A 24,402-nucleotide genomic window follows, 5' to 3' on the forward strand; every position below is an offset into this window, starting at 1 on the left:
GGTTTATCAAAACAACTGAATGGAGGCCTCTGAGTGAGGGGGAAGAAAAAGTAGTTTGGGCAGGGAGATGGGGGTCCTAACATGTAAGACTGTAAACCAGAAGGAGGAATTTGAATTTTACTGTAAGTGTCATGCCAAGGTTTCAATTTGAAAGGAACATGATCTGATTTATATTTTTAAAAGAACATTGTGGGGCCGGCGCTGTGGTGCAGTGGGTTAACACCCTGACCTGAAGCACCAGCATCCCATATGGGTGCCAGGTTTGAGACCCAGCTGCTCCACTTCTGATCCAGCTCTCTGCTGCAGCCTGGGAAAGCAGTGGAAAATGGCCTGGGTTCTTGAGCCCTTGCACCCATGTGGGAGACCTGGAGGAAGCTCCTGGCTTCAGATTGGCGCAGCTCTGCCCATTGCAGACATCTGGGGAGTGAACCATCGGATGGAGGACCTCTCTCTCTCTCTCTCTCTTTCTCTCTCTCTCTGCCTCTCCTCTCTCTGTGTAACTCTGACTTGCAAATAAATCTTAAAAAAAAAAAAAAACATACATATCTAATATATCTAACTCTAAGACACTATAGAAAACTAGGACTATTTTTATTTGCCCGGTCAGCTTTAGCATACCCACTCTTCTGAAAATTTCACCTTGCCCTCCTTGGTCTTGCATGTGACTCAGGCCTGGCCAATCATAATATCCCATTTCCTTGGACACTGTCATTGCTTCAGTATGGGCCTGTGATCAGCACTGGGGCAGTCAGAATCCTTCCCTGAGATTCCTGGTTTAAAGCTAAAGCAGCAGCTTTGCCTCTGGAGCAGAGAGCTGAAAGAATGTGAAGCCAAGTCGGTAGCATCTCTCCTACTCCTAGGAAAGATGGAAGAGAAAGAAACCAGGCAAGGGCTGGCGCTGTGGCACAGCGGGTTAACACCCTGACCCAAAGCACCGGCATCCCATACGGGCGCCAGTTTGAGACCCAGCTGCTCCACTTCCCGGCCAGCTTTCTGCTAAGGCCTGGGAAAGCAGAAGATAGCCCAAGTGTTTGAGCCCTTGTACCCGTGTGGGAGACCCAGAAAAAGCTCCTGGCTTCGGACTGGCACAGCCCTGGCTGTTGCGGCCAATTGGGGAGTGAACCAGCAGATGGAAGACCTCTCACTGCCTCTCCTCTCTGAGAACTCTTTCAAATAAATAAATAAATCTTTAAAAGAAACCAGGCAAAACAGGCAGAGATGACCAAAGGACAAAGAATCCTGGGAGTTTTGTGTCCTGATTCTAGTAGCTGAGACCTTGGTCTCCACAGTCCTTTCTGTCGTCCCAAAGGCCCCCCTACTCCTTAACTTCTAAGTGAGTCTCTACATTTCTCTTTTTTACTTAATTCATCCACCAAAAGAGTCCTATCTTCATGCAACACCTTTCCTTAACCAGGAGCTTTGTTTTTAATCTCTAGTCACCACTTCTCTGAAAGACAAAAAAATCACTTTCTCTATTCCATGGAAGTGGAAAAGCAGATAGGAAGTAGCAGACAGGAAATGGCTCGTGCCTACCCCAAAGCACAGACTTAGTATGTGTTTCCCTTCAATAAACAGAGGACACCAGCAGCTTCTGTTCCCCGCAAAAGAACTGTGGCCACTACTAAGGCTGCTTACAAATGTTTATATTGTTTAAGCACAAGGCTAGGACAGCCCTTCTCCATCTGCTTGAACTCAGGCAGTCACATGATTGTTTTGCTCACTAAAACGTGATCAGAAAAGATGTGTGTTGCTTCTAGGTGGAAACTTTACCGAGCATGTAAATGCCTAGCTCCATGTTCCCTGCCTCTATAATCACAGTAGCCACATCAAGTTGCAGCCTCCATGAGCCTTGGCCCCTGAGTAACTACTTAATGATAGACAAATGAAATGAGTAAAAAATAAACCTCTTGTTTTTTTTTTTTTTTTTTTTTTTTTTTTTGACAGGCAGAGTGGACAGTGAGAGAGAGAGACAGAGAGAAAGGTCTTCCTTTGCCGTTGGTTCACCCTCCAATGGCCGCCACGGCCGGCGCGCTGCGGCCGGCGCACCGCGCTGATCCGATGGCAGGAGCCAGGAGCCAGGTGCTTTTCCTGGTCTCCCATGGGGTGCAGGGCCCAAGCACCTGGGCCATCCTCCACTGCACTCCCGGGCCACAGCAGAGGGCTGGCCTGGAAGAGGGGCAACCGGGACAGAATCCGGTGCCCCGACCGGGACTAGAACCCGGTGTGCCGGCGCCGCTAGGCGGAGGATTAGCCTAGTGAGCCGCGGCGCCGGCCAACCTCTTGTTTTAAGACACTAAAAGATTGGGGTTGTTCCTTATTGCCTCATAAAGCCTGTCCTGTTAGTACAAAACTAAGTACCCAAAACAATAAGAACTTTCCTAGTGAAGTTCCTAATGACAGCCTTATAGATGCTGGTAGAGGGGCTGGCATGGTACAGCAAGTTAAGCCAATGCTTGCAACAGCAACAGCCTGTATCAAAATGTCAGCTGCTGGACTTCTGATTCAGCTTCCTGCTAGTGTGCCGAGAAGGCAGTAGATGCTGGCCAACGACTTGGGCCCCTGCTACCCATGTAGGAGACACAGATGGAGTTCCTGGCTCCTGGTTTTGGCCTGGCCCAGCCCTGACTGTTGCAGGAATTTGGGGAGAGAACCGGCAGACAGAAGCTCGGTCTCTATCACTCTGCCTTTCAAATACATAAATCTTTAAAAGCTTAAATCTTTGTAAAGATGTACTCCTTGGTTTGTTGGCTATGTCCCTGCAGGTTCATATTCCCTTCATTCTCAGGAGGTACCTAGAAATTATAAGGGCTCACAATCTACTATCATCTATGGTATATTTGATGAAACCACAGGCAGACGGCATAAATTCAGTAAATCTTATAGGTGGTAGTTTTTGTTTTTTTTTGAAAGTGTTACAGAGAGAAATAGGGGAGAAAAAGAGAGAGAGAGATTTTCCATCTGCTGGTACATTTCCCAGATGGCCACAATGATGAGCACTGGGCCAGACTAAAGCCAGGAGCTTCATCCGGGTCTCCCACATGGATGGCAGGGGCCCAAGCACTTGGTCCATCTTCTGCTGCTTTCCCCAGGCCATTAACAGGGCACAGCTGGGACGCAAACCAGCATCCATTTGGGATGCTGGCAAAGCAGATGGTGGCTTTACCTACTACAGACAAAATGCCGGCCCCAGGTGGTGGGTTTTGAGTCTAATAAGAAGACTAATTTGGTGTGTGGGGAGAAGCTGCACAAAGGAAATGGCTCCTGCAAAGGACTGGAAGGAGGCCCTCTTTCTTCACTTCAGACACTCGGTGCACCCTGAACTCCACCCTGTCTACAGCTCTCCTGCTCTTCCAATCTGCAGGCAGGTTGGCAAATGCTGACATGAGTATAAGGGGCAGAAATATTTCTCCAAAAAGTCACAAGTACAAAAAAACTATTTTTACTTATTTATTTTGACAAGCAGAGTGGACAGTGAGAGAGAGACAGAGAGAAAGGTCTTCCTTTGCCATTGGTTCACCCTCCAATGGCCGCCGCGGCCGGCGCACCGCGATGATCCGAAGGCAGGAGCCAGGAGCCAGGTGCTTCTCCTGGTCTCCCATGGGGTGCAGGGCCCAAGCACTTGGGCCATCCTCCACTGCCTTCCCTGGCCATAGCAGAGAGCTGGCCTGGAAGAGGGGCAACCGGGACAAACTTACCTGGTTCTGAGCTTACAGTCACTTGAGAGGTGAGATAGTTGATCTCGATCATCTTAGAGGGTGTCATCCCTCTCCCTAGAACTCTGCATGAAGCCAGAGGATCCCTGTGAATCCCAGAAAAGCACAGCAGAGCTTCGGTTTCTTACAACTGCTGCGGAGAAGCGCATCGTCCAGGCTCACACAGACAGCGCCTGGGCAGCCACCGAAGCCGGGGTCATGTCCTCCCCCAGTCCTCCAGGCCACAACTGCACCAGCATCCACCCCCTCCACCCCACCGGAAGCCTGCCGAGGCTTGGAGAGGCGGTATGAAAGCGGGGCACAGGTCTACTTCTCTCAAATGAAACACACCATCCCTTCCTCGTCTCTGGGAAGAGCCACTTCCGCCTTCTGACTGTGGCGAAAGGAAGTAGAGCTTATCTAACGTAGCAATACGTGCTACGTGCTTACATGTACGTACGTGTGTTTGCATGTGTCTCCAGAGCACCAAAAATGAGTGCAGCGTCTTCACTTGTGTGGTTGCGGGGGCGAATGCAGACGACTCCATGGAGGTCATTAGAGGCCCTGTGTATGAAACGTGCGTGCCACGGCCGGGGCCAGAGCTTTCCCCCTCTGAGTTCCCTGCCTCGGCCTCCCTGACCAGTCAGATCCAACCAGCCTCTTCAGCTTTTAACCTTCAGGGAGTCCTGGTGTTGGGAATGTGCCCAGGAGTTGTTTCAGTCGACTGTGGTGAGGCGTGCACAGAGAAATGCCCATCGTGAAAGTTTATCCTCACGGGTCCCTAAAACAAGAGGCGTGGCATGCCACGCAGGACGGCCCCACGGGGAGGCACCAGGCTGTCAGGAGGCGGAGGGACAGCAGAGTGGGCGGGAGCCTGTTTATTGTGGGATCTATGGAAAGGAATGGGCCAGGCAGAGCAAGCAGGTTTAGCGCGGGCTAGTTTGAATCATTTCAGCTGGAGTGGGGTGTGAGCGCTGTCTCCAGGTGTCTGTTACCTGGCTCCGCGTGATTAAGGCAGGAGAGTAGTAGACCCCACCCCCAAACCCCACTAAAGGAGGCAGTTCAGGGTCTGGGTTCAGGGTTGGTTGCTTTGCAGATGAAACTCACCCACAGGGGAGTCCTTTCCTATGTGAGGGGAGCTGCCCGGCCCTGGGAGGCGCATTCTCTCCTGGGGCAGCAAGGACCCAGATAGCAAAACATCAGAAGTGCAGAAAATAAAAAGGCTTTACGAGTACACGGGGAGTGAATCTTAGCCCTGGGAGGATTTTGTTCCCAATCTCCTCAACTCAGCTTGCTGGGAGCTGAGGGGAAGATGCTGGTCCTCAGACCCTGCATCAGTTGCTGACTCCCTCCACCCCAACCAAGCCTCCAGCTGCAAGTGGTAGAAGTCTTTAGCCTGTGGTCCAGCACTGCAGTGTCCCAGAACCCCTGAGACCAGTGCCATGCTCATCAGCGGGCAGGTCTGGGCTTCATCCATAGCCCTAAACCTCAGTCCCTTGGGCTGGGAATCTAGAAAACATGAGAATTTCTGGTTTGCATTTATTTCTCTACAGGCCCTGGAGAGACCTCTGAACCCTCTTGGCCCGTCCGAGCTCCTCTGCCCCAGGAGCTGAATCATTCTCCATGATGCTCGCTCTCCCTGTCCCCAGCCAGGATCTGGTGTTGTACATCAACCCAGATGTACCTTTCTGGAACCACACCTGATGCCTGCCAGCCACACAACTTGCCATGTCACAGGTCGGTCCCTGGGCCCCACCAGGGAGAATCGGAAAACTTCAAGGCTTTTTCTTTGTTGCTAATCCTTCCTCCAGTTTTTTTTTGTTTGTTTGTTTGTTTGTTTGTTTTGACAGGCAGAGTGCACAGTGAGAGAGAGAGACAGAGAGAAAGGTCTTCCTTTGCCGTTGGTTCACCCTCCAATGGCCGCCGTGGCCGGCGCACCACGCTGATCTGAAGGCAGGACCCAGGTACTTATCCTGGTGTCCCATGTGGTGCAGGGCCCAAGCACTTGGGCCATCCTCCACTGCACTCCCTGGCCACAGCAGAGAGCTGGCCTGGAAGAGGAGCAACCGGGACAGAATTCGGTCTGCCGGCGCCGCAGGCGGAGGATTAGCCTATTGAGCCACGGCGCCGGCCTCCTCCAGTTTCTAACAATGATTTTTTAAAAAGATTTATTTTATTTATTTGAAAGACAGAGTTACAGAGAGAGGTAGAGACAGAGAGAGAGGTCTTCCATCCGTTGGTTCACTCCCTAGATGGCCGCAACGGCCGGAGCTGTGCCGATCCAAAGCCAGGAGCCAGGAGCTTCTTCTGTGTCTCCCAAGTGGGTGCAGGGGCCCAAGGACTTGGGCCATCTTCTACTGCTTTCCCAGGCCATAGCAGAGAGCTGGATCTGAAGTGGAGCAGCCGGATCTTGAACTGGCACCCATATGGGATGCTGGCGCTTCAGGCCAGGGCGTTAACCCACTGCCCCACAGCGCCGGCCCCCAATGATTTTTTAAAAAAAATCTTACCTCTCCCACAGTTAAAAAAAAAAAAAAAGGCAAGTTTTATCCTGTCACCCTTGAGAGGATCTGTGCCCATCTGACAAATAGCTACTTGTGTTCACAACTCACCCCTCTGGTGGTGCAGAATAACCAGGAGGGTCAGGGCCCAACAGGTACTGATAGAAGCCCTTTGCTGCCATCACAGAGGCCACCAACTAACTTGGGTTTGTGTGCTCCTGGGGAAGTAAACAGGTCGGCTTCATTGGGGTCAGGGCCAGTGGTGTGCTAGAGCTGGCTTGAACTGTAAGAGCCAATAGGGAGCATCCCCTTCTAGCTCTGTAATCAGTGCAGGCCACTGCTTAGAGGTGACAAGCTAAGAATCAGTTTGTGAGCTAGAGACCAGAACCAAAACACAGGAGGGACTTTGAAACTGAGGGACAAAGAGCAGGCAGTATTGGGAATGTAGAGGTAAACAGATAAGTCTCCTTGAGCTGCTGCAATATGCAAAAGGCTGGCTGGTCCCTGGCTGCCAGAATCCTAAAATCTCCCTGCGGGAACTAAGGGGCAAGACCTTGGTGTGCCTCCACCCTGCACCTTCAGTACCCTTGTCCACAGGTCCTCCCCCCTCCACCCCACGGCCCTAAGGTGAGGCAGCTGTTCACTCATAGTTCTTTGGGAGTGGCTCCACATTCTCATGGTCTCACTCACTCTCGGCTTGAACTTGCCAAGATGTGGCTCCCCCTCCTTCAAATCTATCTCCATCTTTTATCATTTTCTTCTACACTCCTCATTCATCCAATATTCCTTCAACCAGACATGCCATCCAAGGACCGCATGTCCCCATTCCACCATGACCCGGCCTCTGCCCTCCTTGAAAAACTCTTCTCCACCCTTACCGTAGAGACCCCAGCCCCTCTGACATCTTACCTCCCTTTCTTCCCCGCCATGGAACTAACCCATGTCTCTAGTGAGTGAGGTTGAAAGGAAGATAAACAAACAAACATGGAGCTTTTCTCCACTCCGATATAGGGACCAGCAGGTCACTAAGGTCAAACACATATGTGGATTACATAAATCATAGGTCTGAAGCAGGCGTTTGTGGTGCAGGAAGTTAAGCCGCCACTTGCGATGCTGGTATCTCATGTCTGAGTGCAGGTTTGAATCCCAGGTACACTGCTTCCCATCCAGCTCCCTACTAATGTGGCTGGGAAGGGCAATGGAAAGTGGCCCAAGTGCTTGGATCCCTGCCTCCTGTGTGGGAGAACCAGATGGAGTTCTGGGCCCCTAGCTTTGGTCTGGACCATCCCCAGCCATTGCAGCCATTTGGGGAGTGAACCTGCAGATGGAATATCTCTTTCCCAGGGCCAGCGCTTTGGCATAGTAGGGTAAGCCTCTGCCTGCAGCACCAGCATCCCATATGGGCACCTGTTAAAGTCCCAGCTGCTCTACTTTCAATCCAGACCCCTGCTAATGGCCTGGGGAAAGCAGCAGAAAATAGCCCAAGTACTTGGGCCCCTGCACCCATGTGGGAAACCTGAAGAAGCTCCTGGCCCCTGGCTTTGGATGGGCCCAGCTCCAGTCATTGTGGCTGTTTGGGGAGTGAATAAGCAAATGGAAGACTCTCTCCCTTTATCTATCTGTAACTCTTCCTCTCATATAAATAAATCTTAACAAAAAATGATCTCTTTCCCTGTCATTCTGCCTCTCAAATAAATAAACCTTTAATAAAAAGAATCACAGATCTGGAGTGGAAATTTAGTCTATTAATTTAGACGCTGGTATTCCATATCCAGAGTACCTGGGTTCAATTCCCAAGTCTAGCTCCTGACTCTGGATTCCTACCAGTGTAGGTCCTGAGGGGCAGCAGCCATGGCTAAAGTAATTTGTCCATGGAGGAGCGCTGGGTTGAGTTCCCAGCTCCTGGGCTTCAGCCTAGCCTCGCTGTTAGAGGCATTTGAAGGGTGAACCAACAGATGGGCTACCTCCCTACCTCCCTCCCTCCTCTCTCTCCTTCCCTCTCAAGTAAACATATAATTTAAAAAATAATAATAGCAGATCAGCCTCCCAAAACCTAGACACTGGCAGCCAAGATCTGGCCAGCAATGATTCCAGGATAGAAGCTCTGTGAGGCAATGACTCTCCTTCCACTGGATGGGGCTTAAAGTGATTGCATGTGTCATGGTTATTATATGGTGACTGAACATGATTATGGCATAAGCCAGTTTTTATAACAACAACATCTTCTGGTATAGATATGCTTTATTGTTTATTTTTTCATTTAATCCTTGCAGCAACCCTGAGGTAGGTATTATTATCCCCACTTTACACATGAGTAAACCAATGTCCCTAGGTTAGATTACTTGCTGAAGATCACACACTTACTGGTGGCAAAGCCACTGGTAATTCACACTGCAAGGGGACTCTTGAGTAGTTCACAGGCTGCTGCCAAGGAAAAGGAAAGCAGAAAACTTCAACTGGAAAGACTGGACCATTCACCAGAACTAACGGGGTCCCTCACAGGGATGAACGAGGCACATTCCAAGGCCTAGACTGGGAGTGAGAGCAAGAGAAGCCTAGAGCTCGTGGGAGCTGTGAAGCAGGACAACGTCTTGACATTTGGTGAGAGCTGACAGTGTCTTCAGATACGCAAAGCACCCAGCTTCCAGGGGTTGGAGGAAAAAGCAGGACTCCAGCAGCTACAAATCCAGAGACTGGCCACAGAGCAAGGAAGAGCTGCCTCAGAGCGGCACCATCTCAGATTGGCCACAGTACTCATGACCTTGGGGCAGTGGTCCTTTAACTTTGTTAAGGCCTTGAGAATCTGATGAAAACCATAAAACCTCCCCCCACAAGACAGACACATACAGGCAACAATTTGCATACAATTTCAGGGAGTCCATGGGCCCCAGGTGGGGGACTCCTGCTTTAGGGCAAGGGTGTCACCCTGAGTAAAGTCACTGGTACAAACCTATGCTGCTCATATTTCCTGTCACTGTTCCCCTCGTCATCCCCAAATATTTAGAATGTCATAAAGTTAACTTTTAATGGGAGCCAAGGAAACAGGATTGGACATACACTCCAGCTAAGAAAAGAGCAGCTGTGGCATGGCAGTGCTAGCAGCCAGAGGGCAAAAAGAGCAGGATGGGGTCCTACGTGCCACTGCCCTACCCACGCAGAAGGTCACTTTGGGAGCTTTTCCTGCTCAAATTTAGAGACGTGCTGTGGGGCAGCGAGGAGAGGGCAGTGTTTCACTTCCTTTCCCTTCCAACCTCTCCCCTCGATAGCCCCCATGGATAGACCTAAGCATCAGCCCAGTCACTTGTGCATACGTGGTCAGGGCTCCTGTGAGCACCTGTGTATTTACACACCCTCTGTTGTGAAGGAACGAAAACCGGGATGGGGGAGATCTCAGGGCAGCTTCCACATGGCAACAGGGGATCATGCACTCCCCACAGAGAATCAGATAAACTGGGAGAATCAGTAGAACCACTCCGAGGACTCAGTGCACACTAGTCCCAGCCCCTCCACGGCTCTTCCTTCTGGTCAGGGCCAACCAGAAAGTGAAGTCATAGCTATGTCTTATGCCCCATCCCCAAGACTAATGGGCCTAAGATAGGGACCAGGGCTGAAGGTTCACAGGAGTTCAGAGATGGGGGACAGGCCTGATTCACTGCAGAGAGCAGTTCTGATCTCTTTTGAGAACCAGGTATCAGGCAAAGGCCTGGCCCCAAGGCCCTCCAGGTCTGGAAACAGCAGACACTTTTGACAACTTGGTAATTTGCCCAGCTCTAGATGGATGTTTCATCACACGTGGCTAGAGGAGCCCCAGTTAGCCGAATGTGGGCTGGGCTTGAGCAAGGGTCAAGCAGGAAGGGTGGAGGGAAGCCACCAAAGCCACTGCCCCTCTTGGCCAGGGCCAGGGGCAGCCGCTCATCTTCAGGAGAAGGAGAAGGAGGGTCTTGGCTGTAGCTTGTGGTCCCAGACGGTGGGGCCCCTAGATCCAAGCCCACCTTGTCTCTAGCCAGAAGTTCTCTCTGTCGCCGTCGCTGCTGACGCCGACCAATCAGGAGAAGAGTCAGGGATGCTGCAAGAACCCCCAGTACAAAACCGGCCAGGCCAGCCCCCACTGTATGAGCCTGGCTCGGAAGGCCCCGCTGGCTGCCCCATACCAAGCTGTAGGCTGCTACAACACGAGCTGCCCCGCCCTCCTGACACTCACAAGCATAAGCGCCCATGGCCCCAGGGGTCACCACCACCTCCAGCCCATCCCGCCGTGGGGTGAGTGCAGTCACTCCACTGGGCCGGTGCCACACGCAGGACGCCCATGCTGAGCTGGGGGAACACGGCAAGATCACATGTGCAGCTGTAGCCACTGGAACTTCAAACACTACTGGGTGTTCTGCAGAGAGACAGGCAAGGCACAAAGGATGATGAGGCTACAGGTCACGAGTGTGGCAGAGAGATATAAGCGGTGCTATCAGACACAAGAAAGAGCTACAGGGACAAAGCTGAGAAAGGGGTTCCCTAAGAGGTAAGGCCTGGGTCACTGGCTGCCAAGTTTTAAAATGAGTCCAAATGAACAACTTTATAGCTGCTTTCCATCTCTTCCAACCACATTTCCCTAAGCCATACAGACCTCCTGGTTCTTTGGGACACAAAGAAGAGACGTCTGCTGACTCCATGTCTTGGACCAGCCTGTAAAGAAGAGAATACTTGGTAAATCCAGTGTCAACACTCCCTTCTCCTCTGCTCAGCAGCACTGAGCACTTACTCCTTTGGTAGTATCTCCCACGATCTTGTAACCTGCTCTTGGAATGAGCAGTCACCATTCTCCCACCACCAACTTGTTTCCCCAGTACCTCTTACATGCCTTACGACATTGGCCATGTCAGATTCTACACAGATCCCTAGCAGATCATGAAGAGCTAAATTTGCACCAGGTCTGTTGGAAAGACGATTGGCGGGAATGCTTTAAAACAGACAATGGGAACCTCCCAAGAAATGTGGCTGATTGTTCACGACTGCAAGATTTCTCTAGAATAAAAATATTAAAACTATAGTTATTATTTTCTGTTATTTAAGAGAAAGAGCAAACTTCTCTATAAAAAGCTAAATCACGATTCTGTGAGGATCTGTAGAAGGACTTTTTGTTCCAAAAAAGCCTCTCATCTCTACCAAGGAACTCCTCTCTCAAACAGATCCATACTGGATATAGCTGGCCTGTATGTTCTGGATCTGTCTCAAACAACCCAGTTCTGGTACTTCCAGGCTTTGGGTAGGCTGTGTCCTGTGAAGGGACAGCCAGCTGCAATGCTCTCGGCCGAGCTCTCTGGCACCGCTTCCTGAGAAGGGAAAGCCGTTGAATCCCCCAAAGGGTTGGCAGTGAAGGCGGAGGGAACGGTCTGAACACACAAAAGCCTCAACCAAAGACAGACTCTGCGGATGGATGAACTCCTGCAGTATGCACAGAGCTCCCTGAAATGAGCTCCAAGCCGGGTAGGAATAGATGGGAGTTTCTGCATCAAATGGCTGATTACATTAGCTCAGAGTAGAGCATGTGAGAAGCCCACATACAGCGCTGTAGCCTCAGGAACCTCATGGTCTGTGTTTTTCTCCCTTCTATGAACGGAGCTATGGGGGCTACAATGTACAAAAGTGCCAGTCCAGGACACTGGCATAGACACACACCCTATACTCTGCCCTCTGTATTCCCCCCACTCTCAAATATCTTAACAGAACCTTTGAAGCTCAAGTACACAAGCTACCTAAGACCAGAGACATTCATGTTTTAATAGATATTAAAACAAAGAAAAATACAGTTACTTTTGCCTTAGATGGTTAAAAACTCCCCCAAGGAGCCAGCAATGTGGCTTAGTGAATAAAACCACCACCTGCAGTGCCAGCATCCAATATGGGCACCAGTTTGAGTCATGGCTGGTCCACTTCAGATCCAGCTCCCCGCTGACATGCCTGGGAAAGCAGTAGAAGACAGCCCAAGTGCTTAGTACCTTGTACCCATGTGGGAGACCTGGAAGAAGCTCCTGGCTCTTGGCTTTGACTGGCCCAGTCCCAGCCATTGTGGCCATTTGGGGAGTGAACCAGTGGATGGAAGATACCTCTCTCTCTCTCTCTCTCTCTGTAATTCTGCCTTTCAAGTAAATAAAAAAAAATCTAAAAAAAAAAAAGTGGGGGCCAGAACTGTAGTGTAGCAGACAAAGTTGCCACCTACAGTGCCAGCATCCCATATGGGTGCCAGTTTGAGTCCTGGCTACTCCACTTCCAATCCAGCTCTCTGCTATGGCCTGGGAAAGCAGAAGGGGATGGCCCAAGTGCTTGGGCCCCTGCACCCATGTGGAAGACTTGGAAGAAGTTCCTGGCTCCTGGCTTCAGACCAGTCTGGCTCTGGTTGTTTCGGCCATTTGGGTAAAGAACCAGCGGATGCAAGATATCTTTCTCTCTACCTCTGCCTCTGTAACTCTGACTTTCAAATAAATAAATAAATCTTTTAAATTTTTTAAAAATATTTTATTATTTATTGAGAGGTAGAGTTACAGACAGAGTGAGAGACAGAGAAAAAGGTCTTCCTTCTGTTGGTTCACTCCCCAAATGGCCACAACGGCTGGAGTTGTGCTTATCCAAAGCCAGGAGCCAGGTGCTTCTTCCCAGTCTCCCATGCAGGTGCAGGGGCCCAAGCACCTGGGCCATCCTCCACTGGTTTCCCAGGTCACAGCAGAGAGCTAGATTGGAAGAGGAGCAGCCCCATATGGGATGCCAGCACCACAGGTGGATGATTAACCTACTGCGCCATGGCACAGTCTCCCCCCAAAAAAAACCTTTAAAAAATCATTTTAAATAAATAAATAAAAATTCTCCCAAAAGAAACTAAATGACCAGGTCAAAGTCCTTAGCCAAAAATGTAAAGCTGGTCAAACTTGCTATCTAAGAGTTACTTTATATCTCCAACTAGCAAAAAGTCAAGAGTCTGATCCAGAGATAGCATAAAATTTTACACTAAGAATCCAAAATATCCAAAATGTCTCTCAGGAAAACAAAATCAAATTTTATGATCACTCAGATTATATGCTAGTGATTTTAAAGACTGACTTTTTTAAAAGATTTATTTATTAATTTGAAATTCAGAGTTACACAGAGAGAGGAGAGGCAGAGAGAGAGAGAGAGAGAGAGAGAGAGAGTCTTCTGTCTGCTAGTTCACTCCCCAAATGATCACAATGGCCGGAGCTGGGCCTATCTGAAGTCAGGAGCCAGGAGCTTCTTCCGGGTCTCCCACATGGGTGCAGGGGCCCAAGGACTTGGGCCATCTTCCACTGCTTTCCCAGGCCACAGCAGAGAGCTGGATCAGAAGTGGAGCAGCCAGGACTCAAACCAGCACCCATATAGGATGCTGGCACTGTAGGCAGAAGCTTTACCTGCTATGCCACAGCGCTGGCCCCCAAGTCTGACTCTCTTTTCACATGTGTGAATTATTTTATTTCCAAAAACAAGGACTTACTTCTAAAGGATCTGTAACTTTGGGGCTCTGTAATATACTAAAGTCCTGTTTATACTTGGGGTTCTGTATTTTACAAATTTACCTTAAATTAACTGAGCTTCAAAATAGGAAATCTCAAGATTAATTTTAAAAGATATTTTCCAAACAACTGATCAAAAATATGTCACTGAAGTTTCAAGCATTCAGCCTAGTGGTTAAGACGCATGAATCCCATAACAAAGTGCCTGGGTTCAATTCCTGGCTCTGGCTCCTGACTCCTGTTTCCTACTAATGCAGGCCCTGGGAGGCAGAGATGATGGCTCCAGTAATTGGGTTCCTGCCACCCATGAGAGAGACCTGGACTGTGTTCCTGGATATACCTGCTGGCCTAACCTTAGCCACTGCAGGTATTTGGGGAGTAAACCAGTGGACAGGAGTGTTTTTTTTTTTTTTAAAGATCTATTTATTTATTTGAAAGTCAAAGTTACACAGAGAGAGAAGGAGAGGCAGAGAGAAAGAGAGAACCATCTGCTGGTTCACTTCCCAGTTGCCGCATAGGCCAGAGATGGGCCCATCTGAAGCCAGGAGCCAGGAGATTCTTCTGGGTCTCCTATGCAGGTGCAGGGGCCCAAGGACTTGAGCCATCTTCTACTGCTTTCCCAGGCCATAGCAGAGAGCTGGAATCAGAAGTGGAGCAGCTGAGACTCCATCTGGAACCCATATGGGATGCCGGCACTGCAGGTGGCAGCTTTACCTGATATGCCACAGCGCCAGCCCCAGGAGTGTTCTTTTTCTGTCTCTCCTCCCATTTCTCTCTCTCTCCCTCTTTGCTTCTGAAATAACTAAATTTTTAAAAATTTACAAATACTCTATTGAGAGGATCTCAACTAAAGATTCTAATAAACATATCAACAATCTACAGTTGATAGACATTATTTGGATCCTGACTTAACTGAGTTAAGTCTATGTAATTGGGGAAACTGGCCAGATATTTGATAAGAAATTAAGTTTTATATTATAATGGTAAATATAAGTATGGTTAACTTTTTTAAAGAAGCCCTTCTGTTATTAGATACACACACATAATGGTGTATGGATGAAATGATATGATATCTAAGATCTGTTCCCAAATCACTGGGAGTGGAATATTGATGAGCAAGTTTGGCTAAGAGTTGATGACTGCTGAAGCTGATGGGTGGATACATAGGAATTCATTATACTAGTCTCTCTACTTTTGAATATATTTGAAATTTCTTATATTAAATGTTTTTAACAGAGCCCTCATCTGGTAAAAATACATATTGGAATATTTGAGGCTAATATGTCAGGGATTTGCTTCAATATGACATATGCTTTCAGGCTAGCTACTGAATGGAAAGTGGATGATAGGTGCCCAAAAAGGACAAAGGTAGCCCAAATAGGAGATTACTAGAGTGGTCCAGTAAAGAAGCAGTGATGGCTGAGACTGCAGTAATAGCAGCAAAGGTAAAAGGAAGAGGGTGGACTGAAGGTAAGTTTGGAAGCGGGGCCAAAGTTTGGGATGTAGAGGGTTAACTCCCTGGCCTGAAGCACCAGCATCCCATATGGGCGCCAGTTCAGGACCCAGCTGCTCCACTTCCGATCCAGCTCTCTGCTATGGCCTGGGAAAGCAGTGGAAGATGGCCCAAGTCCTTGGGCCCCTGCACCCATGTGGGAGACCCAGAAGAAGCTCCTGGCTCCTGACTCCTAGCTCCTGGCCCCTGGTTTCGGATCGGCACAGCTCTGGGCATTGTGGCCAATTGGAGAGTGAACCAGCAGATGGAAGACCCCTCTCTCTCTCTCTCTGTGTATGTGTAACTCTTTCAAATAAACAAATAAATCTTTAAAAATAAAAAGATAAGTTTGGGAGCTGGAATTAGTACAAGTTGCAATGCCATTGTGGGCAATTTATGGTTTGAGCAACTGAATGGATGCAGGTTTCTTTATTGAGGCAAGGAAAACCAGAGGAGGAGCATGTGAGGGAAAGAAGAAACAGCAGTGCAAACTTAACTTGCTAAGTTTGAGCTGCTTCAGAAGCAGCCAAGGGGAATATGATATAGGCAGTTGTAATGGGAATTCTGCAGCTCAGCTAGAGATACGTTTGTAGTTGTCATCACCACTCGAATGGTCCTGAAGGTAATGGGAATGAAATCAACTAGACAGAATGTAGAAATGTGAAGAATGGACTAGGGGCCAACTTTGTAGCATAGCAGGTAAAGCCGCTGCCTTCCAGCTGGCATCTCATATCAGTGTGGGTTCAAGTCTGTGCTCGTCCTCTTCCAATGAATCTCCCTGCTAACATGCCAGGGGAAGCCGCAGAAAATGGCCCAAGTGCTTGGGACCCTGCACCCACGTGGGAGACCAGGAAGAACCTCCTTGCTCCTGGCTTCAGCCTGGCTCACCCCCTGTTGTTGCAGCCATTTGGGAAGTGAACTGGTAGATGTAAGATCTCTGTGTCTCTCACTCTCTCTCTGTAACTCTGCCTTCAAGTAAATAAAATAAACCTTAAAAAAAAAAAGAAGAGGAGGAGTCTACTACTGACCCCTAAGAAATACAGCATTCAGCAGTTGGATGGGAAAAGAAGTCAGAATGGGAGACAGGAGACGGCAGAGTCATAGAAGCAAGAGGAAAGGCAGTTCCAGGGAGGAAGGAGAGAGCAACTGTGGAACACTTCTGCCAGCTCTTGAAGACAAACACTTAAAAGTATCCCTTAGAGACAGGAACATGGAGTCAGTCCCACAGTCAGGGCAGGTCCAGCTGAGAGGCTAGGACATGGATGAGGCAGCACCAGTTAGAAAGAGGAGTTGGCATGGGCAGATGGACACACAAGTGATACAGACACACCAACACACGGAAAACACACACACCCAGATAGGGCAGCATTAACAGATGAGAAATGGATATAGACAGAGGGACGGGCCAGAGCCCCATGCAGCGACACTCACCCTCGGTGTTCCCCAGCATGGGCCACACAGGCATCCAGCCGGGGGCTCCAGGCACAGACAGGGTCCTGAGCCAGGATGCATTCTGAGCAGCTCTGCAGACGGCCACAGTTGGTTGTGTTCACTTGTGTCACCTCGGTACGGGAGCCAACCAGCAGCCAGCCCTACAGAAAGGGAGTGGACAAGGTGAAAACACTGGCTCACCTGCATCTTTGGGTCACAAACAGGTTCTGCATTCAGATTTGTCCCCAGAAGATTCCTCCAAATCTACAACTCACGTGGTACAATTTCATGTTCTCAACCGGCTGTGGTTCTGGGAATAAAGTGAGATCCTCCAGGACGCTGAGCTGGGCTCCGATGCGCACTGCTCGGTGCAGGTGTCCGTCCTCTAGGAGGCAGGCAAGGGGTGAGAATAATGACAGGACTGTCTCTGGGCCTGGGCTCTGCCACCAGGGTATACTAGGAGACCCCCTCGCTGAGGTAAGTGTGTGTGCACTGGACTGCCAAGTTGTTTGACCAGCAAGCATACCTGTCCCCAGGTAGAGCACATCATACTCTTTCCCTGAGAGGCTGGTCACCCTGTGGGCCACGACTCTGAGATAGGCTGTGTCGGTGGTGACCAGGAGGGGATGGCTGTCAGCTGGAGACACTGGCTTGTCCATCAGCGGGTGATCCCGGATGAAGGTGAGAACACGGTCGGGCAGGGAGAGAGATGAACTGAACTGCTGCAGCTTCATGTTGTTGGTGATGCACTAGAGGAAGCACAGGGCTGGGTGACAAAGTTTCCCAGGGAACAGGAGGTGTTAGTAATGCTTGCTGGGGTTCTTACCCTAGTAGCAGCCCTTTAATTCAGGTCTGGGATGAAAACATTCCCTGGCCCCCTTACCTCTCCAGGTCTAGGCTGGGGCACATCGTTGTCCAAAACAGGTAGTCCCCTGTTGCAGTCATGCTTTAGCTCTCTGAAGGGACCACTGAACACTTTCCGAATGTCTTGTGGTTGGAAGGCACAAACTGCAGAGATGGCAGCCCCCTCCCTGGAAGAGTCATGGATTGGAGCCTGATATTTGGAGGGAGCTGGGGGACTGCAGCTCATCCCTTATCAAATGAGATGACCCACCAGAAATACATAGGAAGCCACGCAGCCAAAGGAGGGAGAGCCTGCCCCGGGAGGAAACAGCACCGACATTGTGCCAACCCCATGTATGTCCCACCTTGCAACCCTCCTGCCCACCAGGACCCCTCACCACTGTGAGGAAAAGATGCCATAAAAGATGGGGGTGCCCGTTCCAGGCTCCGGTCGAAGGACGGCCATGTCCTGAAGGACACTGGGAGCTCTGCCGTGCTCGGGCCTGGGACACAGCAGGTCGGCCTTCAGAAATGTCGTCCACCTCTGCTGGAGGGTCTTACGGCCCCCAAGGTCCCCCTGGGGTGACAAACACAGGAGAAGTTCTCTTTAGAAACCCAACACTGGGCAAGGAGTACGGAGACTAATATAAACAGCCTCCCAACTTCAGGGCAGATACAGATGGGGAGACGGGTGCCTAAAATGCAAGGACATGGATACTGACAGAGGAATTGAGGGGCTCCTGAGACACAGCGGCGGGTGGGGCCCCAGTAACCAGGACAGTGCACGTATAAAGTACTGTACTACATGGTGCTGTACTTGAGCGACCTCATTTAGTCCCCACAACTACCCTTTCATGCAGGCATCACTGCTATCCTCACCTTACACCTGAGTCTCTGTGAACTAAAGAACTTCCTGGGGTCACAGAGACAGAGAGTGGCAGGGACTGGAACTCAGGGCTATCTGTTAACAGTTCCCGCCCTTAATTTCTCTACTCCATCTCGTGTGGACAACAACGTGTCACCAGGGTAAATAAGTGCAGGAACAGAGGGAGGGTCAGAGACCACAGCCCCTCCCCCATGCTCTTCAAGTTCCCAGAGAATAAGTTAAGGAGGAGAAAAAGGGAGACAGGAAAGATACAGGGAGTGCAACCTAGAGGAAGAGATAAGAAGACAGACAGCCAGGAAGGGAGGATCTCACCGCACACACGCGGGCCACCCGTGGGACCTTAATGGGCTCGTAGGAGTCAAATGCTCGAGAGGTCTCCGTAAAGAAGAAGTAGATTTCCTCGTCTCCATCTTCATCCCCCCACTCCGCTGGGCTCAAGGCCACGGCTGAAACAAAGGCTGGGGCTGGGGAGACCAGTGGCCTCAGATCCGGGACACAGCCTGGGGCTACCCAGCCCCCACCCCATCTGTCCCCCAGAGGGTCCCTCCCCCTCTCCCCACCGTTAAGCCAGGATGGCAAAGTCTCTGTGCGAATCCAGTCCTCGGCACGACCCACAGCCCGGGAGATAATCGGCTCCGTCCCCAGGTAGTTTTTCACCGTGGCGGCATAGAGGACCCCCCCTGCAGGGCAACAGGGAGGAGATGGGCTGTCAGAGCCCCCCTGGTCACAGGAAGAGCAGCAACTCTCAGAGCCAGGTGCTGCCAAGCACACCACAGGGGACCTCCTCACAAGGGCTCCAAGGGCACGTTCAAAGGAAAACTGTGCCTGAATGCCCCTGACTACCAAGAGAGAAGGCCTCCCTCCTGGAAATCAGGCTTGTTGTCTGGGGTTGTTGGCTGTTTCAAGATCCCTGTAATTTGCTGATTATCTCCGAAAAGGTGGTTTGCGTCACAGCACCTCCCGGTCTTACTGAAGTCCTCCTGCCATAACAAATGTCAGAGGGAACCAGGGTTCTTTTGGAACATTAGTGGGTGTGCATTGGTCTGGAACAAGTCACAACTTTAGAGTTACTAAAACACTTGGGAAATTGATCGCAATGCAGATCTCTGGGCCCTGGACTCAGCAATTCTTTTTCAGCAGAACTGAGATGGCTCAAGAATCTGCATGGCGAACAAGCACCTGGAATTACTCAGCTGCAGGTCATTCAAGACCTTGCTTGAAACACATCAGCCCAGGGGACAAAGGGTTTCGCAGACAGCCAGAGGGCATGGAGGAATCCCGGCCTCCCTCCTGGTGCAGCGGTAGGGCACGGTGCTCTGGGATGGTGGGGATTGGGGTTGGCACTTTGTGGGATAATGTGAGGGAACTACAGCCACTCTGAGTGACACTGCCAAGGGCTCAGACACAAGTAGGAAGAAAATACCTCGGAGTACTAGAAGGTCAAGAACCTGCTGGAGGAGTCTTGATTATCATGGGCACTCTTCAGAGAAGGGGGCATGCCTTCAGCACCTGCTATACACGTGGCACCATGCTGGGGGCTAAGCACATCCCTGCCCCCAAGAACTGCCACTGGCGTCAGGAAGACAGTCTGATCAGATACCAGGAGGCATGGATGCTAATGGACAGGGTGAAGGGTACCAGAGAGGAGGACCAAGCCTTCTCTACTACTTTGAGGGGAACAGCATCTCCAAGGCAACATTCAAGCTGGGTCTGAAAAATGAGAGACAGGAAGACTTCAGGGAGGAAAACAAGCAAGTGGTGCAGGGGGAGCTGTGTCTGGGCACATGGGACACGAGCAGCTGAGGCTCTGGGTAGCAGAGAGGGGCTGCCCACTGGCACAAGGACAGCAGAGATGCAGCTGGGAGGGTGGCACCGAGCACCTGACCATGATGACTGTACTCTGCCATGTTGAGAATGTGCACTTTATTTCAGAGGGCAGAGTGAGTCTGCAGCAGTACTCAATTTTTTTTTTTCCAGAAAATAATGCTAGTTAAAAGGCCATCCACATAGTCCAGGCAAGAGTGGAAGACCTGAACTAAGGAAAGGGCAGAGAAAATGAAAGGGCTGCATTTGGGAGATACTTCTGAGGCAGACTCCATTACCAAAGTTTGAAAATTGAAAATCAATCAAGATGAGATGTGAGAGAACAGAGTCAAAGAACGTCTCTTAAGGTTTCTAGCTGATAAGATTGATGATGCTAGTTTGCATCATGAGCCAAGCCAGGAAATGAAAGTAGAAGGCCCATTAAGGAGGCACTTGGAGAAGCAAGTTCGGTTGTTGGCCATTTTAGTGCCTCTAGGATACTGGCCAGAGATGCCAGAAGGCAATTAAAAGGAAGGCCCAGAGTCAGCAACTTAGGAGTCATCGCATGGCCTGCTGAAGTCACCACAAGAACGTGGAAGACAGGGGGAAATCAATGTAAAAAGGGAGCCCTGGGGAGCACCAGCATTGATGGGGAGGAGCTGCTGAAGGCCACTGAGAAGACCAAGTCAGAGAGGCCAGAGGAGCATGGAAGGCTGGTATGCTGGCAACTGATGCACCAGAGCCGTGGGGCTCACGCACATGAGGCGAAGGAGGGGAGAGCAGGCCTCCTGGAGGAAGCAGTCACCCTGTGTCACAGATGTCCAGAGCAGCAGCGTGTCGCAGGCACTGGCAAGGCAACCAGCATTGAAAACACACTCTATGCAGAGGAGAAGGGCAAGCGCCCCTCAGTGGGCAGCAGTGGGGGAGTAGAAAGCCCCAGGCAAGGTGCAGGTGAGATCATTTGAGATTGTGTCCTGGAGCCAGGGAGACGTGGCTCTGAAACCCTGACTGCTGAGTAGGTAGTATGATCCTGGGTAAATTAACTTTCCAAAATCTCAAGTTCCGCCACTGTAGAATGGGGATACTTTTACCTTCCACACAGAGTAGCACTGAGGGTTAAACAAGATAACAAGCGCAGAGCCCTAGCTGAGGCCTGGCACACGGTCAGCACTCAGCACACGTTAGTGCAGTTTCATAGGAAACCTCCAATGGCCATGTGCTTGATTTGCTACCAGAAGGGGAGGGTGGGGTGGGGAATTGGCTCTGTGACGTAGTAGGCTAAGCCTCCACCCATGGTGCCAGGATCCCATATGGGTACCAGTTCATGTCCCAGCTGCCCCTCTTCTGATCCAGCTCTATGGCCTGGGAAAACAGTGGAGGATGGCCCAAGAGCTTGGTACCCAACATCCACGAAGGGGACATGGAGGAAGCTCCTGGCTCCTGGTTTCCGATCAGCCATTGCAGCCACCTTGGGAGTGGACCATCAGATGGAAGACCTCTCTCCCTCTCTCTGTCTGTGGCTCTGCCTCTCATATAAATAAATAAAATCTTAAAAAAAAAAAAAGACAATAGGATGGAGGGTGTTATAAAATGACATCCCATTGCCTTTCAAGAAATTTCAAGAGTAAAAACCCAAGTATTGGTTACAGGTCCCAGCAACAAATGGAACAGCCAAGGAGCTAACCCTCTGTACTTCAATAGGGGGAAAAGTTGATACAGAAGCCGAAGTTTGATTGAAAACTTTCCCTAAGAACATGACACCTAGCAGAAGCTGTGTCATGGTTACCCTGAGAACCACAGGACATGTGATAAAGGACCACAGATAACCATGCAAAGAACCCATGGGATGGAAGTAAAGGGTCCCAAAACTTTCTAAGGGATAAGAAGGAGTCAGAAACACTGGAACCTAGAAATGCTGGAGAAAGCACAATCATTCAAGGCAGAATAGCAGAGGGGTCATGGACACAAAGTGACCTCACAAAGGGTCAGCACTTCAGGAGGAAGTAGTAGGGCTCCAGGCACCCGCAGAGTACCAAGGGACTTGTCACACACACACACACACACACCCTCCCTCCCACTCTGGAATAGCAGCCATTGTGGTTGCAGGGACAGGAAGACACTGGATCACCACATGACCTAAATTCTGCAGGACATTCAAGTCCAAATATTCTGTCACATTGTTCATATAATAAAATATCCCTGCATATGCAATGGCTCAGCAAATGGTTGCTGAATGGATCAACTAGTAAACATTAAAAAATGTATCTGCCATTGGCAAAGGATGTGCATAGGAGAGTGATACTCACAGTGAACAGCTGGTTAGAAAATTTTAAAAACTGTGGATAATTCAACCCTGTTTTTATTTCTAAGAATATGTATACATGTCTGCAGGCACAGGAAAAATTGTTAAAGGAGCTATAACTCTACAGTGTTAATGATGTTTGTTTCTGACTAATGGAATGACAAGTGTTTTTTATTTATTTATACTTTTTGTATTCACTGAATGTGTTGTGCAGTTAGCATCTCTTACCTTTATAACTCCCCAAATTAAGAAAGTTTAATTTTGAAATATAAAAAATAGGGGCCGGCGCTGTGGTACAGTGGGCTAATGCCTTGGCCTGAAGCACCAGCATTCCATATGGGTGCTGGTTCGAGACCTGGCTGCTCCGCTTCCGATCCAGCTCTCTGCTATGGCCTGGGAAAACAGTAGAAGATGGCCCAAGTCCTTGGGCCCCTGCACCCGCGTGGGAGACCCGGAAGAAGTTCCTGGCTCCTGGCTCCTGGCTTCAGATTGGCACAGCTCCAGCCGTTGCAGCCAATTGGGGAGTGAACCATCAGATGGAAGACCTCTCTCTCTCTCTCTCTTTCTCTCTCTCTCTCTGCCTCTCCTCTCTCTGTGTAACTCTGACTTTCAAATAAATAAATAAATCTTTAAAAAAAAGAAATACAAAAAATAAATAAAAGATTAAAACCATAAAAAAATTAAGAATCACAGTCAAAGAAAAAAATCACAGTTATATGTGAAAATAGATTCTGCTCGCCCAGATGGAAAGTCTGTGGACACAGGTTCTCAAAGGTGTTAGCAGTTCAAAACTGACAGGCGAGGATATGTGCCATGACAGTGAATATTTCAATACAACCCAGGGTTTCAAATTTCCATTCTGGTATCAAAACATTCACTTTTAAAAGTGTATTTACAACAGGAATTATCCATTCATTCATCTTAAAAAGAGGTTTTTAAATAGGCCCTGGCTTTTCTTCTGTTATATTGGCTGGTTTTCAGCACACATAACTCCTAATATTTTCCATTTCCTTTTCTAAGGATTACCAGCTGGCTATTAAAAAAAAAAAACAGCTTATTATTGGGACATAATTCAATAGCTGGAGATGCAGTGTTTATCTATCTCTGTGAGCCCTATAGGATTTTTCTGTCTTGTTTCAGGGTGTGAATGCTAGTCATGGGACATGGGGCACGAGGATTTAAGAGGTAGGCTTGGCCCCAAAATGCTAGCAGCACTCACTGCATATAGAACACATGCAGCGCTCCTTGGCAGATGCATTAATCACAAGAAGCAACGAGACTGAAAGCAGATGATGAAAACACAGGAAAGAGCAAAAGCCTCTGCTCTTCTTGATAAAAGCCCTATTTGTTAAAGGATATGGTGGAGGCCCAAAGATGCTTGACTGCTGTCTCTGCTGGGGTACCTGGGTGAGGAATGGCTCTGTGCACTCAGAGGAGGGAACATTGGGTGGGGGGCGGAGGAGGGGGAATGAAACAGGTGTGGGGAAGTTAAGTGAAGGTGATGAGCTCAGTTTGGGATTCCTATGGGGCATCCAGGTGAAGATGTCTAGAAAACAGCTGGATGTTCTATAGATAATACTGGGAGGCCAACTCAGATTTGGAAGGGATCAGAATGCCGTTCAAACAGAAGCTTCAGGGCTGGCTGAGGTCACAACTACATAGCAAGAGAAGACGCTCTAGGGTAGAAGCCTAAGGAACCTCAGTATTTAAAGGATGAGCAGAAGGCAAAGAACCTACCAAGGAGCCTGGGAAGAAACCATCAATGTTTTTAGGCTAATGTGACTGTTTTGACCAAAACAGATTTTTCCAAACCTGAATAGTGAAAACAAACACTAAGATCATTTTATTAACTTTACCTAGGTGCAGTTCAAATAAACATATTTGAAAACAAAATTTCTGAAGATTTTCCCAAAAGTACCAATAAACATAAGAAAAAGTGTC

At 49.4% G+C, this 24,402-nt stretch overlaps 1 protein-coding gene across 5 annotated transcripts in view; it reads right to left on the reverse strand.

Moving 5' to 3' along the window:
- Positions 1 to 3,438: 3,438 nt before the first annotated feature.
- The window catches only part of SEMA4F (ssemaphorin 4F), a 33,766-nt gene continuing 12,802 nt past the window's right edge, over positions 3,439 to 24,402 (reverse strand). For 3 of the 5 annotated variants that reach the window (XM_070069690.1, XM_070069694.1, XM_070069691.1), the window contains 9 exons: positions 18,917 to 19,036; positions 18,669 to 18,820; positions 17,869 to 18,047; positions 17,511 to 17,658; positions 17,154 to 17,376; positions 16,903 to 17,012; positions 16,628 to 16,788; positions 10,812 to 10,870; positions 8,417 to 10,574 (listed from right to left, as the gene is read on the reverse strand). In XM_070069690.1, coding sequence (XP_069925791.1) covers positions 9,964 to 10,574; positions 10,812 to 10,870; positions 16,628 to 16,788; positions 16,903 to 17,012; positions 17,154 to 17,376; positions 17,511 to 17,658; positions 17,869 to 18,047; positions 18,669 to 18,820; positions 18,917 to 19,036 — 1,763 coding nt within the window. In that variant the 3' untranslated portion in view covers positions 8,417 to 9,963. Of the gene's footprint in view, positions 3,666 to 3,831; positions 4,257 to 8,416; positions 10,575 to 10,811; positions 10,871 to 16,627; positions 16,789 to 16,902; positions 17,013 to 17,153; positions 17,377 to 17,510; positions 17,659 to 17,868; positions 18,048 to 18,668; positions 18,821 to 18,916; positions 19,037 to 24,402 lie in introns of those variants that run through there. The other 2 variants (XM_070069693.1, XM_070069692.1) reach the window with 2 other exon arrangements.

This window comes from Oryctolagus cuniculus, chromosome 2 (genome assembly GCF_964237555.1).
Source record: "Oryctolagus cuniculus chromosome 2, mOryCun1.1, whole genome shotgun sequence".
NCBI classification, from domain to species: Eukaryota; Metazoa; Chordata; class Mammalia; order Lagomorpha; family Leporidae; genus Oryctolagus; species Oryctolagus cuniculus.